A 22,294-nucleotide genomic window follows, 5' to 3' on the forward strand; every position below is an offset into this window, starting at 1 on the left:
CTTGCGTAGTAGGCTTGAATTCCCCACGCAGGTATTCTCGTCGGTGTTAAGGCTCTTGGGTTTACACGGCCGTAAACCACAGCCGGCGAGGTCCAGACTTCAGCTCCTGGACAACCGCAGAGTACCACGCCAGCCCCGCCCTCAAGAACCAAGCCCCGCCCCGGCCTCACCAGCCGCATCCTGATTGGTCGCCGCGGTGAGCACGGGTCTCGCCCCGCCCCGCCTCTGAGGCCCCCGTCCCGCCCATCAGCGTTATGGCCCGCCCTCGCAGGCCACTTGCTGCAAGCCCATTGGTCCCTGCGGTGCGCACGGCGCCTCGCTCCGCCCCTCCCCGGTGCCTTGGCCTCGCGCCCGCCGCCGGCTCCCGGGCTGAGGTTGAGCGGGCCGCAGCCGCCCCGGCCGACGCGCACCCTCGACGTCCCTGCGCCCGCCTGGGTTCGGTGTGGACGTCGCAGGTAGCCGGGTGAGTGAGGCTGGCGGGTCTCGGGCTTCCGCCATCCGCCGATCGAGCGCGGGGCGCCGGCCCGGCACGGCCCGAGGTGCCGTGGCGCCGCCCGAGTCGGTGCGGAGCAGCGCGCGGGAGGCCGGAGTGGGGTGGGGGGGTGGGGGGCCCGGCCTGAGCCCGCGTCCCCTCGGCCGCCCGTGGCTCTGACACGGCCGGGGCAGGCCGCTCCGCCGCGTGTCTCATCCGGAGGCTGGGAGGTTTCTATCTCGATCCCTGGAGCGTCCCAGGGAGACCGGTAGGGGAGGAACGACCTGCGGGGCGGCGCCGCCGCCGCCGCCGCGGCCCCAGGAGGGTCTGGGGACCAGCGACCCTCCCGTCTGCTCGGAGCCATTGCCAGGAACCGTCCGCGTCGCCTTGACTTTCCCGTCCCCTCTGCAAGCGCAGGGATGAGAGGGAAGTCTTTGGACATTCCTCCTGAGTGGCCTTTTCCGAGAAGTAGCGCAGACCGTGGTCGCCGTAGCCGTGGCCGGTGTGGGCTAGGCCATTTTAGTTTTTGGCCCATAAGTTGGTTTTCCGAGCTCATCACTGGAAGGTACTTCAGCCTGAAAGGTAGATAGATGCTTGACCTTTCCAGCCGGGGCGGCGGAGGGGAGAGCTCGCTTCCACGGTGCTGCTGTGATGGGAGGAGGGGGCCGTGGGAACACGAACCTCTCTCTGGAGTGGTGGACATGCTCACTCAAAAACAGTCTCCTTTTCCCTCGCTCGCAAACTCTTCCCCCCTACTTGTACCACAAGTCCCGTTTCCAGGTAATTCCAGAGGCGCCGGTTCCTAAGCTTGTCAGTCTTTCTCATCATCTTCAATCCGTTTGTCTTTCCAAAGAGCAGAGCCAAGCGATTTATCGCTTTCACCGAGCATGGTGTTGAAGGACTTTCCGATCCTAGATTGAAACCCAGAGGTTAATTTGCGTAGCGATGCTGCAAGAAAAGCAGGTTTAATTGGAACGGGGTGAGGATGTAGTTTTTCCTCCTCAGGAGACACGCCCTTTTGACCTCCCCTTTCTTCCTGTATCAGCTAGTAGCCTTCACTGCCCTGTTTTGGTTTTGTTTTCTAAATTCCCTTCTGGGGTCCAGAGGTGAAGAATTAATCTCGTATAATCCTTATTTGCCTTTTAATATACTAAAGCTAAAATGATGTGTAAAAAAACACAATTTAAACATTACAGAAGGATACCAGGTAAAGCATGCAGACAATACAGAAATGTCAAATAAAGCCGGGTGGGTGGCGGTGGCTCAGACCTCCAACTCTCAGGAGGCAGAGGCAGGCGGATCTCTGTGAGTTCGAGGCCAGCCTGGTCTACAGAGCGAGTTCCAGGACAGGCTCCAAAGCTGCACAGAGAAACCCTGTCTCAAAACCTCCCTCAACCCCGCCCCCCCCCAAGAAATGTCAATAAAAAGTGAAATCCTCAAAATTCTCATTCCTTCACTCTCCACTCTTGGTCTCTCCAGTTGTACTCCTGAGGAGGCCATCACAGCATGATGCTTTTGGCAACAGATGATGAAGACACGTGTCCACATTGATATATGTGGACTTAATCCTTAAGAGAAAAAAAGGCTGCGTAGAGGGCCGGAGAGATAGCTCAGAGGTTCAGAGTGCTGCTCCCGCTCTCAGAAAGGAGTACACATCAGAGTGACAGCCCACCTGTCACACTCCAGGGAATCCAGGGCTTCTGGCCCCTGTGGGCATCTGCACTCCACACAGACACGTGTGTGTGTGTGTGTGTGTGTGTGTGTGTGTGTGTGTGTGTGTGTTTTCAAGATAGGATTTCTATGTGTAACAGACTTGGCTGTCCTGGAACTTGATTTGTAGCCCAGGCTGGCGTGGAACTCACAGAGATTCACCTGCCTCTGCCTCCCGAGTGCTGGAATTAAAGGTGTGGCCACCACTGCAAGGCAAGTAAAAGCTGAATTTTAGGACACACACACAGAGCTGTAACCCCAGCACTGGGGGTGGGGGATCAGAGACAGGTGGGTTCCAGGGGCTTGCTGGCCAGTCACTCTAGCCCAAATGGTGAACCAAGTCTGTGGAGAGACCTTCATCTCAAGCATAAGGTGGAGAGCAATAGAGGAGGCATTGACCTTTAACCTCTGCATGGGCACACACACACACACCCCTGTGCTCATACTCGCACAATAAATAAATAGTAAAATAAAAAGCAAATGAGTAAAAGTTTGTGAGTTACATTTTTTTTTTTTAATTAAAAAAAAAAAAAGAGTCCTTGCCGCTCTTGCTGCTCATCCAGAGGACCTGAGTTCATTTCCCATGTCAGGCAGCTCACAACTGCTTATAACTCTAGCTTCAGGGGATCAACACCCTCATCTAGCCTCTGAGGGTACCCACACACATAAGGCATATTCTCACATAGATACACACATATAAATAAAAACGTTTCAAGTGATGTAAAAAATGCCTTTAATCTCAGCACTCGGGAAGCAGAGACAGGCAAATCTTTGAGTTCAAGGCCAGCCTGGTCTACAGAGTTCTAGGACAGCCAGGGCTACACAGAGAAACTGTATCTCAAAAAACCAAAATAAATAAGAAAAAAACAAAAATAGTGAGCATGTTTCAAAGTTTTATTTAAGCATTAAGAAACTTTTTTTCCCCAAAAAAAGATTTAAAGGAGTAGGTGTTTATGTGGTTCATAGAGAAAAGAATGTCTCATAGTTGCTATGTTAGGTATAACAGGCTTATGTTTTACAGGGCAAGAAAAAAATTACAACATTTGGAATGAATTTTCTCTACTAGGCGATATAAATCCAAATCATACCTTGTTAATTTCTTCAGAGGTTATAAACTATATTTTCATCTTTATCAATAGGGAACTGTCCACTAAATAAAGTCAGAACAAGGTCAAGTCTTCCAGAACCCACATGAGGTCTACATAGCCTTACTGTTGGAGAATGTAGAACTTCCTGGCTTGCGGTTGTTTACATTTTTTTTTTTTTTTTTTTTTTTTTTTTTTTTTTAAAGATTTATTATGTATAGTGTTCTGCCTGCATGTCTACCCTCACACCAGAAGAGGGTGCAAGATCTCATCATAGATGGTTGTGAGCCGTCATGTGGTTGCTGGGAATTGAACTCAGGACCTCTGGAAGAGCAGTCAGTGCTCTTAACCTCTGAGCCATCTCTCCAGCCCGGTTGTTTACATTTTATAATCTTAAATTCAAACTTGACCTTAAGGAAAGGACGGCATCCCCGCTGTGACGTCCAGGAAGAGTTGAACGGACAGAGTAGCTCCAGCTTGCCTGGCTCCTGGAAGGGTTCTTGGTGAGGACGTCAAAGCTGCACTATGCAGGAGAGAGCCCCGAGAACCCGAGCTTAGTCAGGGCATCTGGGGGCTCTGTACCAAGGCCTGGACGGACAGCAGATGCGGTCATTTCTGCCTCAGCTTTCACCCAGAGCCTCTCTGCAATTGCCAGGGTCCATCCAAGCCAAACCTCTCTGGGAGACAAGTGCCTGGGCCTCAGGACTTGCAGGAGAGACAGCAGCATCAGCATATGTTCAAGATGGAGCCAGCCCTGCCAAGTGGCGACGGGAATCTGGGCCAGGTTCCAGGGCGTGCAGGCCCAGGTTGAAGGCTGCCAGAGGGCCTGGGACATTGTGCTGCTTCCATTTGGCCTGGTACCCTCTGCTTCAAGGACATGGCTGGCTTCCTTAGCTCTCCAGTGTTGGGTCTCCTGTAGCCTGCGTTATTTTTGAGTGGCTTACCCTCTCTAGTGGTGTACCAAGTCCAGGAGGGTTCCGATGAGAAGTTAGAGTTTGGGAGCCCTTGCAAGTCCAGTGCTTTGGTTCTGTCCGCATGCTCGATTGATAATAATAGTAGAATTGTGGTTGAAGTCATTTTCTCATTTTCAGAGTTTGGTAGCTATTGCCCCATCCTATGCTTCCGCTGCCACTTTGCTGTGAGTGTTGTCCGTGAGGTTGAGTCTCTGAACCTTTAAATACAAACAACACAGGAGCATCTTCTCCGGGAACCCTGGGAATGTCCTTTGCCTGTTGTCTCGGCAGTCTCTAGTCATTTGTATGTGAACTTTCACTTCTGGTTTCCTAATTTTTTTGTTGTTGTTTCCTGACATCTGTCGCCTTACACACACTACTATTATTTGCTTGAAATAATCTCTTACACATAGCCCAGGCTAGCCAGGAACTCATTATGTAGCCTAGGCTTGCCACAAACCCACAGCTGTCTTTCTACCTGATTCTCCCAGGTGTTGACATTACAAACAGGACCACCATGCCTGGCTGGTTTTTTGTTTGGTTTGTTTTTTTCTCCACATTTTGCTCTGTAATCCAGGTTAGTTCAGGCTGTACTTAACTTGCAATTACACCCTCCTGCTGACGTCTTCTCCATGCTAAGGATTACAGACAGGTGCTTTATTTTCTTTAGAATTTTTTAAAGTTTATTTTTTATTTTCTGTGTATTGGTGTTTTGCCTGCCCTTACATATGTGTGTCACGTATGTGCCTGGTGGCTGCAAAGATCAGAAGAGGCCTTCAGATCTCCCAGAACTGCAGTTACAGATGATTGTGAGCGGCCATGCGGGTGCTGGAAATTATCCCAAGGTCCTCTGCATGATAGCAGATGCCCTTAACCCCAGCCATCTCCCCAGCCCCATCTTATTTTCTTGACTCTTATTTCTCAGTTTTTCTATTTGGATACCATGTAGCCTAGGTTGTCCTCAAACTTCCGTTCTCCCGCCCAGGCCTCTGGAGTGCTGAAATTAGAGGTGTGTGCTTCCACGCCTGGCTCTTATTTCATTATGTATTCATAAATACATAAACCGTATTTATGTGTGTATGTATGTGGGTTTGTACATGCCACAATTCACGTGGGAAGGTCGGAGGACAACTTGGGAGAGAACTCTCTCTCCACCACAGGGGTTCCAGGGATCACAGGTTGCCAAGCTTGCGGGCAGCAGCTACCTTTAAACTGCTGAGCCATCTCCACGGCCATAATTTGCACTTAGAACAGTTTCCACTGTGAGATTTCTAAATCCCAACGGCCGATTTCCAGTCTCAGGGTTTCTTAGCATAGTATTCTTTTTTAAAAATCTTTTTATATATTTTATTTATGTATTTATATATGTGTATGTATATGTGTGTGTGAGAGAGAGAGATATAGAGAGAGGGAGGGAGGGAGAGGGAGAGGAGAGAACGCATGTGTGCTTACATGCAGAGGACGGTTTTCAGGAGGAGTCATTTTTCCCCACGTGTGCAGGTCCCAGGGATCAAACTCAGGTGCTCAGGTGTCAGGAATGGTGGCTAAGCCATCTCACTGGTTCTATGATAGCATTCGCTTCTTGGTTTCTGGAGTTGGAATGATTTTTTTTTCTTCTCCCTGTGTGATTTGTTGTACCAAACTGCTTTTTTCTTTTTCAAACCCTCTCTGTATGCCTTTCATGTTCAAAGGTTCTTCATACACACGGTACTCTTTGACTCTGCTTAGAATAAAAAGGGGAAAAGAAAAGAAAAAAAAAGGGGGGGCTAAGATGACTGGCCGCTCCGAGGGTGTGGCTGGGACCCTTGAACTGTTCATTGCTTGAGGCCATCCGGTTAGTGGAAACCCCCATACCTGTGTACATCACCTCTTAATTTCATCAGGTCCCCTAGAGAAGAGCTGTCTTGTCTGGAAGGAAAGACCCGGCCCCGTGTCCTGAGCCTTTCTTTCTTTCTGTTCAGCACACAGTTCCTCACGTCCTTTTCAGTGTGTGCCCACACCGTCTGCTGTGTAGATAACCCTTAGTCTGGCACACGAGAAATCAGAAACAAAGCCATCAACCCATAGACTTTTCCCCAGTACAGAAGTCACAGTTGACCCACCCCATGACGACTGGCGGGGTCTAGGCATGTTTCCTAACTGTATCCCCTGCTCTTTCCTGATTGGTTCTCAGCTTTTCCTCACCAGCTTGGAATTTGCCTTCTTTAGTTCCCCAAGTCACTTATTGTTCATCTGCTTTGAGTTTTCATTGATTTTTGTCTCCTCTTTTGGCCTTCCTGAGACGGAGTCTTACTGTGTAGCCCAGGCTGGCCTGGAATTCACAGACATCCACCTGCCTCTACCTCTCAAGTGCTGGGATTCGAGGCGTGTGCCACCACCACCCTTTTACTGTGGTGTTAGTGAGATTGCAGGATTACCTAGAAACAGTCATAGTTTTTCTCAACCCAAGAGTCTTGGTGCTTAGTCAGGAGTGGCACACCCTCAGAGCAATTGTGTGTTTGGGAAACCTGTCTGGGGTTGATTGGCAGGTCTGAGTGCTAACATACATACTCTGCCGTGATCATTTCTCATTTTTCTTTGTGTGTGTGTGTATGTATGTATGTATGTATGTATGTATGTATGTTGTATGTTTGCGTTCATATGGAGACCAGAGGTAGACACTGGTTATTACTTTTTTGTTTGTTTCTTTGTTTTTTTGAGACAGGGTTTCTCTGTGTAGTTTTGGTGTCTGTCCTGGATCTCGCTCTGTAGACCAGGCTGGCCTCAAACTCACAGAGATCCACCTGCCTCTGCCTTACAAGTGCTGGGATTAAAGTGTGCGCCACCACCGCCTGGCTGGATATTACTCTTAATCGTTATTTTTTTGAGACATGATCTCTCATTGAATTTGGAGCTTGTCAACTGGCTAGACTATCTGGTTAGTGAGCTCAGGGGATTCACCTGTGTGATTAGAATGAGAATGGCCCCATAGGCACATATATTTGAAAGCATGGTCTGAAGTTGGTGGAACTGTTTGGGAAGGATTAGGAGGTGTGGCCTTGTTGGGGGCCGTGTGTCACTGGGTGGTGGGCTTTGAAGCTGTAGAAGCCCACGCCATTCTTGGTTAGCTCTCTGCCTCATGCTTTTGGACCAGATGTGAGCTCTACGCTACTGCTCCAGTGTCATGCCTGCCTGCCTGCTGTCTGTTTCTGCTCTCCCTAGCACTAAGGAGTACAGGCCAGCTCTCCCCAGGTGTTACCTGGTGTCTGCAGATCCAAACTCAAGGCCTCATGCTGTGCAGCAAGCACTTCCTCACTGAGTCACCTTGTTTTGGGGTTCGTTTGGATCAACACAACTCAAACACAAGTCAATGCAGAAAAGAAGCTTGTAATCAAGCTGCTACTGATGGGTGGATCAGGGAGACAGAACAGACTTGGAGCTGAGCTGTGCCCCCCAGCTACAGAGCTTTTCAGCACAAAAATCACAAACATCTATGCCAAGTTACAGTTACATTTTCCACCAATCAGGATTCAGGGATGGGGACTTTCCTAGGAACATTTCTTTGTGGTACACTTACCATGTTCTCATTGGTTGGTTTACTCAACTGTGGGGGTGGCTTGTTCCACATTCATGTTTCAACTTGCCAACCAGCATGTCAGTCACCCAGGGAGGTCTTGGGAACTTAAATTTTGTTTGACCCTTATTCAAACTGGAAGTTTTACTCAAAATGGCTTCAGTTTAGTCCACAACCTCTCCAGTCTTGACTTTTTGAGGGACATGTCACCATTACCCCAGTTCATTTATCAGAAGACTATAGCTTATGGAGGCTTAAGACTTAAACAGTTCCTGGCACATAGCTAGTCCAGGAAGATGGGAGTAGGTATTTGAACCTGCCCATGTAGGTGCCCTAGTGACCTGAGGTCAGTGAAATGCCAGGCTCCTGCTTTCTGCTACCTCTAGTAGCTAGTGTTGGAAGAAGGTCTTTGACGGTCAGTGTCTGTTTTCTGAGCCCTTTAGAGATGCTTTTACTCTTGCTCTTCCTCAGTGGATCCTGATGCCTCTGTTTTCTCAGTACTGCAGGGTTCCATTCAGCCTGTAGAAAGAAAGCTGTGGCCCTGTAGTGTGGGCAGTTCCAGAGGATGTTACGATGCCTAAGCTGGGGTCCTGCTGGGATCCTGGGAAAGCATGTCCTCTGAATGAATGGAGTAAGCTACAGCTGGATTGGCTTGTGAATTGTGGAACAGTCATCTGCATTTGTGTGACAGTTCATGGTGCTGTGCTTTTCTGCTTGTTTAAGACATACAGAAGGGCTGTGGGCCGGAGATGGCTCACTGGTTCAGAGCACAGGCTGCTCTCCCAAAGGGCCTGGATTTGGTTCCTAGTACCTACATGGTAGCTCAGAATTGTCTGTAACTCCAGTTCTAGGAGCTAATGCCCTCTTCTGGCTTCCTAAGGCACCAGGCATACACACAATTCACTGTAGCTAGAGTTTTCCTGCCTGGCCCACCTCAGGACAAATCTCTCTCACCTGCCAGACCCACAGCCGCTCAGACCCGACCAAGTAAACACAGAGACTTATATTGGTTACAAACTGTATGGCCGTGGCAGGCTTCTTGCTAACTGTTCTTACAGCTTAAATTAATCCATTTCCATTAATCTATACCTTGCCACATGGCTCGTGGCTTACCAGCATCTTCACATGCTGTTTCTCATTGTGGCGGCTGGCAGTGTCTCTCTGACTCAGCCTTCCACTTCCCAGCTTTATTCTCCTCCTTGTCCCGCCTACACTTCCTGCCTAGCCAATGGCCAATCAGTGTTTTATTTATTGACCAATCAGAGCAAACATTTGCCATACAGAACATCCCACAGCAATTCACAGATGTTCATGTAGACAAACATCCATACACATAAAATAAATTTTGTAAAACATTAAAATCTATCTTTTTAAAAACCACAGAAAAGTTGAAAATAGAGTCAGGACTTAATATTTGCCACATTTGATTTCTTATCATTTCTGTTATTTTTTTCTTTTTTGAGTGAGAGAGCCTTACTTTGTAGCTCAGGCTTTCCTTGAGCTCCCTGTGTAGCTCAGGTTGGCCACAAACCTGCGGAGGTCCTCCTTCCACGTGCTAGGATGACAGACATGAGGGACCTACCCAACTATTTTGTTGTCATTACTACTAATAATTTTTAGAGATTTATTTTATTTTTAATCACGTGTGTATGTATGAGTGCACATATGTGTGAGTGAAGGCACTGTGGAGTCCAGACGAGGGCCTTGGCTCTCTTGGAGCTGGAGTTACAGCAGGCTGTTGGGAGCCATCTGCTGTGGGTGCTGGGAACTGAACTTGGGTTCTCTGCAACAGCAATATATGCTCTTTCCCACTGAGCCGTCTCTCCAGCCCTTGTTGTTATTTTGCTTAATTATAATACGCTGCTAGCGTTGATATTTGGCCTGTAAATATGTCAGCTTGCGTGGTTTAGGAATGCTGCATCCCAGGCCTGTGATGGGGTAGTGGTAGTCCTGATGACTTTTGATTCTTTTTCTTCCATTGCCTTGAAGCATAACACCTGACTTCTACCGAGTGCACTGGCCCACACCAGTCTCCTTCGTCTGAAGGTCATTTGCTCAGGCCTCTGTTCTGTCCTTAGCAAGCATTTTTTTTCTCCTACTATGAGCAGGCTCTGAGAATACTCCACATTTTTTAAGGTCCGCTTCTCTTTTGTTTAACAGTTCCACATTTAACCATGTCTGACTTCGTACATTGTACAGGACAAGGCACAGGTTTTCAACCCCGCTCGGCAGGTACCTTAGCCAGCATTCTATGGGGAAGCTGCAGCGGGAGGACAGCTTGAGCCCAGGATTCTTGGGAAGCCCTGATAATACAGCAGGCTCTGTCTCCAAACAACAGCGCTGGGTGTGGCTCACACCTGTAATCCCAGCACTCCAGGCAGAGGCACCCGGGAGGCAGAAGCAGGAGGATCTGTGTGAGTTTGAGGCCATCCTGGTCTGCAGAGTGAGTTCCAGGACAGCCAGGGTGGTTACACAGAGAAACCCAACAGCTAGGAAATGTTCTTTGCCAACGTTGAATTTTGGCACATTACAAGTTCTGTCTTCTACAAAGCACTAAAAGGTAAACACAAAATTTAAGTTCTTTGGTACTTTAGAAGTGATGACCTTTCCTCCCCAGGTCTCATGACATCTTGATCCTGCTTGGAACAGGGAGAGACACAGATGTCCCATTCAGGTTCTTGGTTGAATGGAAACCTAAGGCCAGTTTATCATGGGGAAATATGCTGGGGGGGGGGCAGCTCGGTGGTCTCAGCAGCTAGGAAGAGATGGTGGAAAGTTAGGCTTCCTAAAGGGCCCAGCAGTGGGTGCCTGTGAGCGGTGGGTGCCTGTGAGCAGTGGGTGTCTGTGAGCGGTGGGTGCCTGTGAGCGGTGGGTGCCTGTGAGCAGTGAGTGCCTGTGAGCAGTGGGTGCCTGTGAGCGGTGGGTGCCTGTGAGCGGTGGGTGCCTGTGAGCGGTGGGTGCCTGTGAGCGGTGGGTGCCTGTGAGCGGTGGGTGCCTGTGTGCCTGTGAGCGGTGGGTGCCTGTGAGCGGTGGGTGCCTGTGAGCGGTTGGTGCCTGTGAGCGGTGGGTGCCTGTGTGCCTGTGAGCGGTGGGGGCCTGTGAGCGGTGGGGGCCTGTGAGCGGTGGGTGCCTGTGAGCGGTGGGTGTCTGTGAGCGGTGCACCCAGGGGTGAGGCCTTGGGCCCTCGCTAGCACTCCCTCTCTCCTCTCTCCCTCTCTCTCATTATGTAGCCCTGGCTGGCCTGGAACTTTCCATATAAACCAGGCTGGCCTTGAACTCACAGAGATGGCCTGCTTCTGCCTCCCAAGTGCTGGGATCAAAGCTGTGCACCACCATGTTCAGCAGGCAAGAGACCCCTTTCTGCTTCTGTCCTGCTGCTGCCCTCACAGTTCCTGCTTGAGATATCAGTGGTTTGACCCTTACTGTCTGTAGTTTTCTGTTCAGGATTGAAGCTCTCTGTCTTGACTTCTCTTCATCTGAGCGCTCTCCAGAGTCACACATAATGTTCTGTGCAGCTGTTTTTTTTGTTTTGTTTTTTTAAGTCAGGGTTTCTCTGTGTGGTTTTTGGTGCCTGTCCTGGATCTTGCATCTTTTTTTTTTTTTTTTTAGCATGCACCAGTGAGCTTCCAGCCTCTCCCCATTACCGTAGCAAAGGTGTGCCCACAGTTTAACTGTTTCAGGAGCTCCCCTCTACTAGCTTTTTCTCTCAGTCAACTTGGGCTTCTAGAATACAGTGTCATACATTAAGTAGCTTATAAACAATAAAAATCCATTGTCACAATGCTGGAGGTCGGGAAGACCACGATCAAAGCTGGCAGATTTGGTTACCAGTGACATTACCAGAATCCTAAGCTGGAAACCTGAACCTAGGGGTTCCACCGGACCACACTGAGCCCCAAACAGGAGACAAACGTTGGTGACTCCAGGAAAGAAACTCACCCCAAACCTCCTCACTGGGAAGGCAGAACTGAGGCTACTGTAGGGTGGCAGCACCTTCCCTAGGGAGAGGACAACAGCAGTGTGAAGGTCTCCGCATAGCTAGTCCTGTTCTGATTGTGATCTAGTTGCTCGTTCTCCGGGGCTGGGCCCACAGTCTTACCTGTGCAAGGACACTGCTGCCTTTGGAGAGCTGGTTCTCATTTCCTCGGGAATGTTTATCATATAAACCTGACTCTGGACTTTAAGGTAACTGAGAAAAGAATGGGCTAGAGTGGACATAATGGCTAAAACCTGTAATACCAGTACTGGGGAGGCGGAGGCAGGTAGATTCCAAGTTTGGCATAAGCCTGGCCTATATAGCGAGTTCCAAGCATGCCAGCTTGTGTGACCCTGTCGTACAGGACAAGATGGGAAAAGACTAGGTCAGCAATCAAATGGAGTGTGTTAGGCCGTGGTTGAGTTCTGCCTCAGGGAGGGCTGGCTGACTCAAAGACCACGTTTTGCCTTGGCACAGTGGGAAGGGTAATGGATCTCTACCAGGCTTCTTTAATCAGGTTGCTAATGCCGTTTACGAGGGTCCCACTATCATAACCTAATCTAATTCATAGTCATATATTCCATAATCCTATCAACTTGACTGGAAATTGGGGTTTTAACATTTGGGTTTGGGGGTACACAAACATTAGCAATGGATCTCCTAAAAATAAGGCAGTTTTCTTTACAATTCTCCCCTTCTCACATGCAACGATAGATGTGTGATGTCCTTTCTTTTTTTTTTTTTTTTTTTTTTTCGAGACAGGGTTTCTCTGTGTAGCTTTGCGCCTTTCCTGGAACTCACTTGGTAGCCCAGGCTGGCCTCGAACTCACAGAGATCCGCCTGGCTCTGCCTCCCGAGTGCTGGGATTAAAGGCGTGCGCCACCACTGCCCGGCTGTGATGTCCTTTCTTAATAGGACCTGTGTTTGGGTTTCTCTCACTGACCCAGAACCTTTAAAATGTTATTTTATTTTTTTGGTTTTTCGAGACAGGGTTTTTTCTGTGTAGCTTTGGCACCTTTCCTGGAACTCACTCTGTAGCCCAGGCTGGCCTTGAGCTCACAGAGATCCGCCTGCCTCTGCCTCCCGAGTGCTGGGATTAAAGGCGTGCGCCACCACCACCCGGCTAAAACGTTATTTTAAACCAGGCTCGGTAAAGCTTTCGGTATTTAACTTGGCTTGCTAATAACATTGCTGACATGAATGAAATCCTTTGAAGCATCTACCCTAAACATAACCTCTTGAAGACGGCCATATTACTGCAGTATGTGGACTCTTGGAGCCTTAGTGGGCCCAGAGGTAATTCAGTGCAGTGATGACCAAACTTCACTGGTCACGAATGAGGGAAGATTTTCTACATTGGAAAGTTTAAGATGTAGGTTCTGAGCATGTTTCCTCCTGACTTTCTGACTTTAAAGGTGGCGCCTTCTCCTTCTCACGGAGTTTAGCCCAGTATGAGTCACTGTTGGTTCTCCAGCACTCAGGCCAGCCGGATTCTTGAGGACACAGCCTCAGGGACAAGGCTTACTTGGTTCACACTGTCGGCTGTTGCAATGGGCTCCATCACCTTCAGACACATGGAAGAAATGCCATGGTGGATGAAAGCTGCTCACCTCATGTGGCCAGGACTCCCGGGACAGAGCAGAAAGGGGCCAGGAACAAGATGCCCCCTTCTGCTGACCTAATGCCTCTGCATAGGCCTTGCCTCTTAGTTCCTACCCTTCCCAGCAGTGCATCAAACTGGGAGAGTTTTCTGATGGGCTCTACAGCAGCTGTGCAGCCTGAAAGGGAGGCCGTGCTTGGTAGACCTGAGAGGCTGGGGTCTACAGGGGAAGCGCGGGCTGTTCTGTAGGGTCTGTTCTCACACCAGAGGAGAAGGCAACAGCATCTCGTAAACAGGAGGAAAAATACCAGACTTGCATTATTTTATATAACAAAACATTCTCGCTGTGGTATGCAGTGCGTATTGGTGGGGACAGGAGTGATATGGTTAGACTTGCCGAGAGACTCATGGTGGGCAGGGAGTGCACACGGTACTCGGTCAGGGTGGAGGGGACTGAGGAGGAATCAGGAGGGTCTCTTGAGAGAGGAGCGTGACGTGGCAAGGGGGATGCCGGGATCTGGCATGTAAAACTGCATGAATGGTGAGTCATTCATTCAGGGACTTCAGGACCTGTGAGCAGGATGAGCTTGGAAGACTCAGGTTCAGACATGTTGATGCTAAGGGTTTGTGGACTGAGCATCAGGCAGTAGCTGGGTGAATCTGGGAGCGGGTGTTTACATTTGTCAACCACTCTCATTGAGAAGTGGTGGAGAAGATTCATCAAAAATCTACCTGAATCCTCATTATTAACCAGGATATTACTGAGGGAATTACAAAGTTAGAAAATTGAAATCTCTTTAAAAATTCATACTTTGTCTTTTACTGATTTTAGATTGAAATCTTTCCCCCAAACTAGAAGTGCTTACCAGGTTTTATTTTTCTTATATGTGACTTACAGTCCTTAGGGCAAGAAAGTGTTCCCTGATATTAAATCTGTAAAATGTTTTCCCAAAATACTTAGCTCTCTGAGTAGTTCACATTGCCTGATTTTAAGGCCTATAAAACATGCGCACAGTGAGTACCTGGAAGCCAGGTTTATGGCTAACTGGAGAAAACAGTTCTCCTGACCACTTTGGCAGTTGGCTCCTCCACTTGACACATTGCTGCGGTCCTCACTGGACTGCTTTCTTCTTTCCAAATGACCTCGGGGTTCCTCTGAACTGGGGCTTTTTTTCTACATTTTCTTGTTCTTGCTCTCTTCACCATGGCGAGCAAATACCCATCTCCCTTGGTATCCGAAGTGAGAACCCGATGCAGAGGTCACCATTGTGTGTCGAAATGGACAGCAGTGTAGTGTCACAGTCCCAGGCACAGGCTTGGGAACCAGACATGAACTTCAGGGAGAAGCCTGGTGTTCCTCCTTCTTATGTGACCTTGAACTGTTCTTTAAAAGTTTAATGTCTTCAGTAACATGAGACTACTGGTGGGTGATGTTAGTGTGTTTGGAAGATTGACTGTAATAGTGAAGAATTCTCATGGAAGCCAGGCATGGTTCGTGGCAGAATCCTGGCACATGGGAAGCTGAAGGAGGAAGATTTTAAGTTCCAGACCAATCTGGAATACATGTGGGGTTCTAGATCAACCTGAGTTCACAGTGAAACCTTGTTATCAAAAATCTAAAACTAGTGGTGGCGCACGCCTTTAATCCCAGCACTTGTGAGGCAGAGTCAGGCGGATCTCTGTGAGTTCAAGGCCAGCCTGGTCTACAGAGCAAGTTCCAGGACAGCCAGGACTATTACACAGAGAAACCCTGTCTCAAAACAAAACAAACAAACAAACAAACAAAAAAACCCAAACAAACAAAAACCAAAAAAACTAAAAGCAAACTGAAACAAAAAGAATTAGAATTTGGGAGTATTGAATGGGATAGGTTGTGAAGAACCTGCTGTCTAAACAACCTGAGTAACCAGAGCTGGTGGTGTCACACTGACGGGGACGACATAGATTCTACTTTCTTTCATCTGAGTCAGTGTGCTGCACTCTGGTTCTGCTCTGGCCAAGATACTGATGTTGAATGGTGCTTGTATTGTTGTTGCTGATCTGGTTTCCTACATTTTTTTTCTGTGTACGTCATTGAACCCAGGTCCTCAGACAAATCTCAGTACAAGTGCTCTTCATTGAGCTGCATTCCTAGCTCTGTTACAGATTTTTAAAATATATGGTGTGTGTGTGTGTGTGTGTGTGTGTGTGTATGGCAGAGGTCCATGTTGTGTGTCTTCCTCTTGCTCTAACACTTTCCACTATAATGTTTTGGGTCAGTCTCTCAGTGAACCTGGAGTTCTAGGATCCACTTGTCTCTCCTCCCAGTTTTAGGGTTAAAAACTGTCTTAGGGTTGTTTTTTTTTTTTTTTTTTTTTTTTTTTTTTTTTTTTTGGTTTTTCGAGACAGGGTTTCTCTGTATAGCTTTGCGCCTTTCCTGGAACTCACTTGGTAGCCCAGGCTGGCCTCGAACTCACAGAGATCCGCCTGGCTCTGCCTCCCGAGTGCTGGGATTAAAGGCGTGCGCCACCACCGCCCGGCTGTCTTAGGGTTTCTGTTGCTGAAGAGACACCATGGCCATGGCAACTCTTTTTTTTTTTTTTTTTTTTTTTTTTTGGTTTTTCGAGACAGGGTTTCTCTGTGTAGTTTTGCGCCTTTCCTGGAACTCACTTGGTAGCCCAGGCTGGCCTCGAACTTACAGAGATCCGCCTGGCTCTGCCTCCCGAGTGCTGAGATTAAAGGCGTGCGCCACCACCGCCCGGCCATGGCAACTCTTATAAGGAGAACATTTGATTGGCGTGGCTTGCAGTTTCAGAGGTTTATCATTATCATCATGGTGGGACATGGCGGTGTGCAGGCAGACATGGTGCTGGAGAAGGAGCTGAGAGTCCTACATCTTGATCCAAAGGTGACAAGAAGTGAACTGAGATACTAGGCGTGGCTTGAGCATAAATGAGACCTCAGAGCCTGCCTCCACAGTGACACACTTTCTCCAACAAGATCACACCTATCTCCAACAAAGCCGTACCTCCTAATAGTGCCACTCTCTTTGAGCTTATGGGGGCCAATTACATTCAAACAACCACATGGACTCAAACTGTCACAACTGGCTTTCACCTCGGTGCTGGGGATCTGAATGCAAGATCTCACACTTATGTGACAGACACTTTACTGACTGGCACCTCCCCAGCTCCCCCGGAGTTTTTAATGTACAGACTACAGTTAGCCCATGTGCTCCTGACCCCTGTAATCCCAGCACTTGGAAGGCAGAGGTGGGGGTCAGCCATTCAAGGCCAACCTCTGCTAGACAGTGAATTTGAGGTTGGCGCAGGCTACATGAGACTGTCTCAAAAAAGAAAACAAACAGAATCAAGAATTTAGAAGAGCTAACTGAGTCTGCCCAAGCATGTAAGCCCTCTAATGATGGAGGCCAAGTCATCTTTGCCACCCCAACCCCCAGCTAACCCCACCCTCACAGGAGGCACTTCTGTAAATATCTAGAAAATGCTCTAGAGGGGTTCTGTGCTAGTTAACACCACGGTGTGAACCTACCTGCTGTGGGCAGCACCATCCCAGGGAAGACAGGAAATAGAGACCACCCATCTGTCACATGACCAGTTTCTCCAAAGCCCTGGCTGGATCACTACTTTGGGTAGCACCCCGCCGCCCGACAGCCTCCTTTCTAGACGGTTTCGGCTATCTTCTGATGGTTTCCACCTGCAGGTCCTGCAGTTCGTGTCCTGCACACTTACTGACCTCTCCCACGTCCCCGTCAGCAGACCCAGTTATCGGTGGTCTCTCATGGGCACTCAACCGAGAAGCCTGAGAGCATTCCTGCCTGTTGCTAGTGTCTTAAAAACATGTCTAACGAATCCTTTTCCTTGGCTTGTAAGTGTGGCTCAGTTTCTTCTTATCCTCTTATTACGCAAACGCTTTATGTTCCTCTTCAGCCCCTGTAGCTGACGAGCCAGGACCAGGATTGTCCTTCTAAGTTTCAGGTCTGCTCCTGTCACTTCCTCGCTGGCAAACCTCTCATGGTTTCCTGTTGCTTAGAGCAAAGGCCCGCAGGGTAATCTGTGGGCTGCACTGGCTGTTCACCTGGGATTTTGTTTTCAGGTTGATTGGGGGACAGGAGATGGCTTAGAGGTTAAGAGTACTTACTGCTCTTACAGGAGACCTGGGTTCAGTTCCCAGCACCCACAATAGCAGCTCACAACTACCTGTAACTCCAGCTCCAGGGGATCTGACGTTCCTTTGTACCTCTGTGGCTCCTCATACATGTGCACCATGCAAACATTTGGCACATACACACACAAAATATTATTTAAAAAAATTAAAGCTTTAGTTATTTTTATCTTGTGTACATGAGTACTTGCTTGTATGTGTGAATGTGTACCACATGTGTGCATGGTGCCTGAGGCCAGAGAGGACGTTTGGTCCCCAGAACTGGAGTTTCGGGTGGTAAATATCAACAGTGCAGTCATTGTGAAGGCTGAGCTTCCCAATTGAGAGTTTAGTTCTTAGTAGGACACTCTGTCCCCTTCCATGCTCACCATGCTTCTGGGGTCTTGGTGTTCTGGCCCTTTTCTCCTGAGAGTTCCTCAGTTGGCTTCCTCTTTACAGCCAGCGAAAACCCAAATCTTTAGTGAGGTCCATAATAGTCCTTATTGGGATCGAGCTCTTAGCTGCCTTTCTCCATGTGATTCCAAGCCCCTTGCCCCACTTCATTACTTGCCAACTGTCTTTGGTGCCAGGGAATTCTTTATTGTTGAGACCCAAGGGTTTGGATATACTTTCTCTTATTTTTGCTATGCCTCTTTTGCATGTCCCTCATCTCATTAGTTTCCATGTTCTTCTGTCCTATCCCATCCCTGATCCATGCAGTTTAAGCCACAGGAGGGTCACAAATATGTTGTTGGTTGTTTTTGTTCTTTTGGGGCACCCACCACCCAGCTCCCAAAATAAATCCACACATGGAGGTTTATTCTTAATTATAAATGCCTGGCCTTAGCTTGACTTGTTTCTAGCCAGCTTTCCTTAACTTAACTTATCCCATCTCCCTTTTGCCTCTGGGCTTTTCCCATTCTCTTACTTCTGTAAACCTTATTCTTACTCCATGGCTTGCTGTGTAGCATGGTGGCTGGCCTCTAGAGTCCCTTCTCCTTCTCTGGTTACTTCTTCTCCTCCTCCTCCCAGATTTCTCCCTCTATATAGTCTCTCTGCCTGTAGCCCCACCTATCCTTTCTCCTGCCTTGCTATTGGCCATTAAGATCTTTATTAGGGGGCTGGCAAGATGGCTCAGAGTTTAAGAGCACTGGCTGCTCTTCCAGAGGTCCTGAGTTCAATTCCCAGCATCCACATGGTGGCTAACAACCATCTGTAATGAGATCTGGTGCCCTCTTCTGGTGTTCTGCACTGTATACATAATAAATAAATCTTTAAAAAGAATGAATGAGTTTTAAAAAAAAAATCTTTGTTAGACCATCAGGTGTTTTAGACAGGCACAGTAACACAGCTTCACAGAGTTTAACAAATGCAACATAAACAAAAGTAACACTTTAAAATAGTATTCTACAACACAAATCAGTGTGTGGAAGTAGCTGTGAATTCTCTGCTTTTAGACCTACTTCCAACAGGAAGTGAGTTTGAGGATGAGTGTTTGTGGGAAATGAAGTTCACCTCGTGTGACCTTCAGGTATTGTTTCACCTTGATAGTGACCTTCCTGACGCCCGGCTTTTCACTGGTTAACATTTAATCTTTTGCTAACAATATGATAACACGTCTGCAGAATATCTTGCTCAACGTGCTAATATTGCTGTTTGTTGTATGAGGCAGCTAAGATACTGGCTGGTTGGTCACCTTGGTCACATTGTGAGACGAGGTTTTGTTCTTTGTTAGGATGTGCCTGGAAATTCCCACTGACTTGGTGAAACTTAGCCCACCGTTTTTTCGTATGCAGAGAACAGCAGCTAGACTCTTTATCTGCCAGCCATCAGCTGGTTTCCCTGGGGTCTCCATACACAGGTGCTCAGTCGAAGGTATCAGAAGGGAGTTTACACTAAGGTGTGGGCATTATCCCCATGACCTGTTCCTCCAGACTTCCCTCTCAGTCTCTGGCTGACCTGACATCTCTATCCAGCAAGGCCATGTTTTCTTGTGTTTCCTAGACTGGGAGTGGGAGCGTAGGGGTTGGGTGGGACTGTGTAAAAGTGGCCCGTTAATTGAGTTTTATTGCTCATAAGGTTGAGTCTCTGCAGGTTCTTGCTACTTTTGAAAAGCAATATCTAGTGTTTTAAAATAAAGTTTTTTTCTTGTCCTTTTTAGAAGTTATGATGGTTCCGAACCTCCTGTTGGGGCAGTCTTTTTGTTTTTATTATAGTATAAGTAGTGTGCTGCTCTCTCTCATGTATTTATTTATTTGTTTATTTTTGTTGTTGTTTTGAGACGGTCTCATTATGTCCCCTGGCTGTCCTAGAACTCACAGTGATCTGGCTGCCTCTGGCTCCTGAGTGCTGGGATCAAGGGCACTTGCTCCTGTGGGCTGGTATGCCTCACTGAACGTTCTTCACTATTCTCTACTCTAGTCTCCCACCATTCTCCCCTTCATTAACTGCTGCTGTGTTATAGATGCACATCAAACCCTAGAGGCTGCAGGTGCCTTTTGTTTTACTTACTAGGTCTGTGTAGAGACTGGAAAGGGCCCAGCCAAGATGCTGTGTCTCCTCTCCGTATATCTGGCACCTTACCTGGGAAGGCTCAAAGCAGAGGGTGACACTCTGTCTAGGACTGCAGTCACCTACTTTACGCACACATGGTCCCTGAGGCTGTTTACTGGCAGGGACTCAGCTGAGCTGTGGTTTCTTCACAGCGTGGTAGCTTTGGAGATTTTCCACGCTGGTCCAGAGAACCAGGTGGAGTTGCATTGCCTGCTGTGACCTAATCTTAGAGGTTGTATGGAAGAAGCTACACGGTATTTCTTCTTTTGTTTTGGTTATCAATCTTTATTGGATCAAATTCAAGAGGTGGGAGAAATTACATAGTATATTCCCCCCATTTTGGTCCTGACTGTTGACTCAAATTCGAGAGGTAGGACACACATTCTCCTCTGAATGGAAGATGTGTCAAAGAATTTGCAGACAGCCATTTTGTTTTTGTTTTCGTTTTTGTGGTGCTGCCGAGCAAACAAACCAAGGTCCCCTGCTTTCCTGTTCTCTGCCGCTGGGTGCTGCCCCAACACCTGCAGGTGCTGAAACCGAAAAGACCACTTAAGAACGGTAGCGCCCCCTGGTGTCCAAGTACAACCCTACATTCATCTCAATAGGTTTTGTTTTGCCTTGGGTTTGTTTGTTTGTGTCCCCCCTCCCCCAGGGTTTCTCTGTGTAGCTCTGGCTGTCCTGGAACTCGCTTTGTAGACCAGGCTGGCCTCCAGTCATCTGCCTCTGCCTCCCAAAGGCGTGGGCCACCACCACCATGATGATAGGTACTCCTTGAAGTGTAGTTTTCATAACTGTAGTAGATAAGAACTTAAGTCAGCTTAGGATTAAAACGCTAGTAAAGGAGTATGACATTTTAGTTATTTAGTTAGTTATTTGAGACAGGTCTCGCTATGTAGCACTGGCTGGTCTACAACTTGCTATGTAGACCAGGCTGGCCTGGAACTCACAGAAATCTGCCTGCTTCTGGGATTAGAAGGGTGCACCAGCACACCAGCTAGATATTTTACTTCCTGAATGAATTTCCTGGGGCAGGAGAGGTGGCTCAGTGACTAAGGAAGGGCTTATGTTGTTCTTCTGAAGGACCCAAGTTTGGCTCGCAGACCCCATGTCAGGTGGCAGACCTCTGTAATCCAGATCCAAAGGACCCGGCCTCCTCTTCTGGCATCTGTGGGCACCCTGCCTCCAGTAACACACAAACACATAAATGAAACTAAATAGTTTTTAGGAAGCATTTCTTGAATTTGGTTATTTTTTGTCTTTTAGGAAACGTTACTTAATGAACAATCCATGCTTACAGAGTAAAGATGGCAGGCTTCCTAGATAACTTCCGGTGGCCAGAGTGTGAATGCATTGACTGGAGCGAGAGAAGAAACACTGTGGCCTCAGTGGTTGCAGGCATATTGGTAAGTGAGAGAGATGTGTTGGTGACGTCATGCCTTTGAATTCATGATCAAAATTCATGGTAACAGTCTGCCAGAATCATTTCATTCCACTGCTGCTGAGGATAGGGAATGTTATTACATAGTCTGGTGGGGTTTTCATTTTGGTTTTGGAGGTGAGGTATGTGTAGTCCAGGCTTGCCTTGCACTCCTGTCCTGCCTCTGCCTCACAGCTGTTGGGATTCCAGGAGTCTGTGCGGTGCTGGGGATTAAAGGTGCCAGGCAGGCACCTTACCCACTGAGCTGAGATCCAGCCCCAATCCCGGGTTGATTCAGCTGTGAGGATGGTTTAAATCTGGTGTCTGCTCGTCTGTTGCAGCATTTGTCAGAGCCTGGGAATTTGGTGTCACTCCGAGTTACTGGGACTCATTCAGGACTGGCTGTGTAGACAGCGGTAATACCTTCCGCTTTGTAAGATCCGATGCCTCAGCCCCGCAGACCCAGAAGGAAGTTTGTGGAGGAGACCTTTCTCTTGTTTTGTTGAGACAGGGTCTCATGTAGCCCAGGCCGGCCTCAAACTCACTATGTATCCTAGGCTGGCCTTAAGTACAGGATTGAAGGTGTGAACCACGGAGTGGGCTTACCTTTCTTCCTGTTTTGTTTTACTTAAATTTTTTTATTATGGAAAATATCCAGACTTTAAAAGAAAGTAGTTGTGGGGGAAGGGGAGGGGACAGGGACTGGGAGGAGAGGAAGGAGGAGAAATGTTGGTCAGGATTTAAACAAAAAATAAACAACAGCAACAACAAAGTAGTAGTAACAATACTTCTCACTTGCACACCTGCATCTGGCTTCCCAAATCTTCCGTTT

At 48.0% G+C, this 22,294-nt stretch overlaps 1 protein-coding gene across 5 annotated transcripts in view; it reads left to right on the forward strand.

Annotated features, from left to right (window-relative positions):
* The first annotated feature begins 323 nt into the window (after positions 1-323).
* Tmem50b (transmembrane protein 50B) overlaps positions 324-22,294 on the forward strand; it is a 35,134-nt gene continuing 13,163 nt past the window's right edge. The window contains exons 1-2 of one of the 5 annotated variants that reach the window (XM_059276908.1): positions 324-463; positions 21,309-21,448. In XM_059276908.1, the coding sequence (XP_059132891.1) occupies positions 21,350-21,448 (99 nt within the window). In that variant the 5' untranslated portion in view covers positions 324-463; positions 21,309-21,349. Of the gene's footprint in view, positions 464-622; positions 1,055-21,308; positions 21,449-22,294 lie in introns of those variants that run through there. The other 4 variants (XM_059276909.1, XM_059276905.1, XM_059276907.1 and 1 more) reach the window with 4 other exon arrangements.

Source organism: Peromyscus eremicus, chromosome 12 (genome assembly GCF_949786415.1).
Source record: "Peromyscus eremicus chromosome 12, PerEre_H2_v1, whole genome shotgun sequence".
NCBI classification, from domain to species: Eukaryota; Metazoa; Chordata; class Mammalia; order Rodentia; family Cricetidae; genus Peromyscus; species Peromyscus eremicus.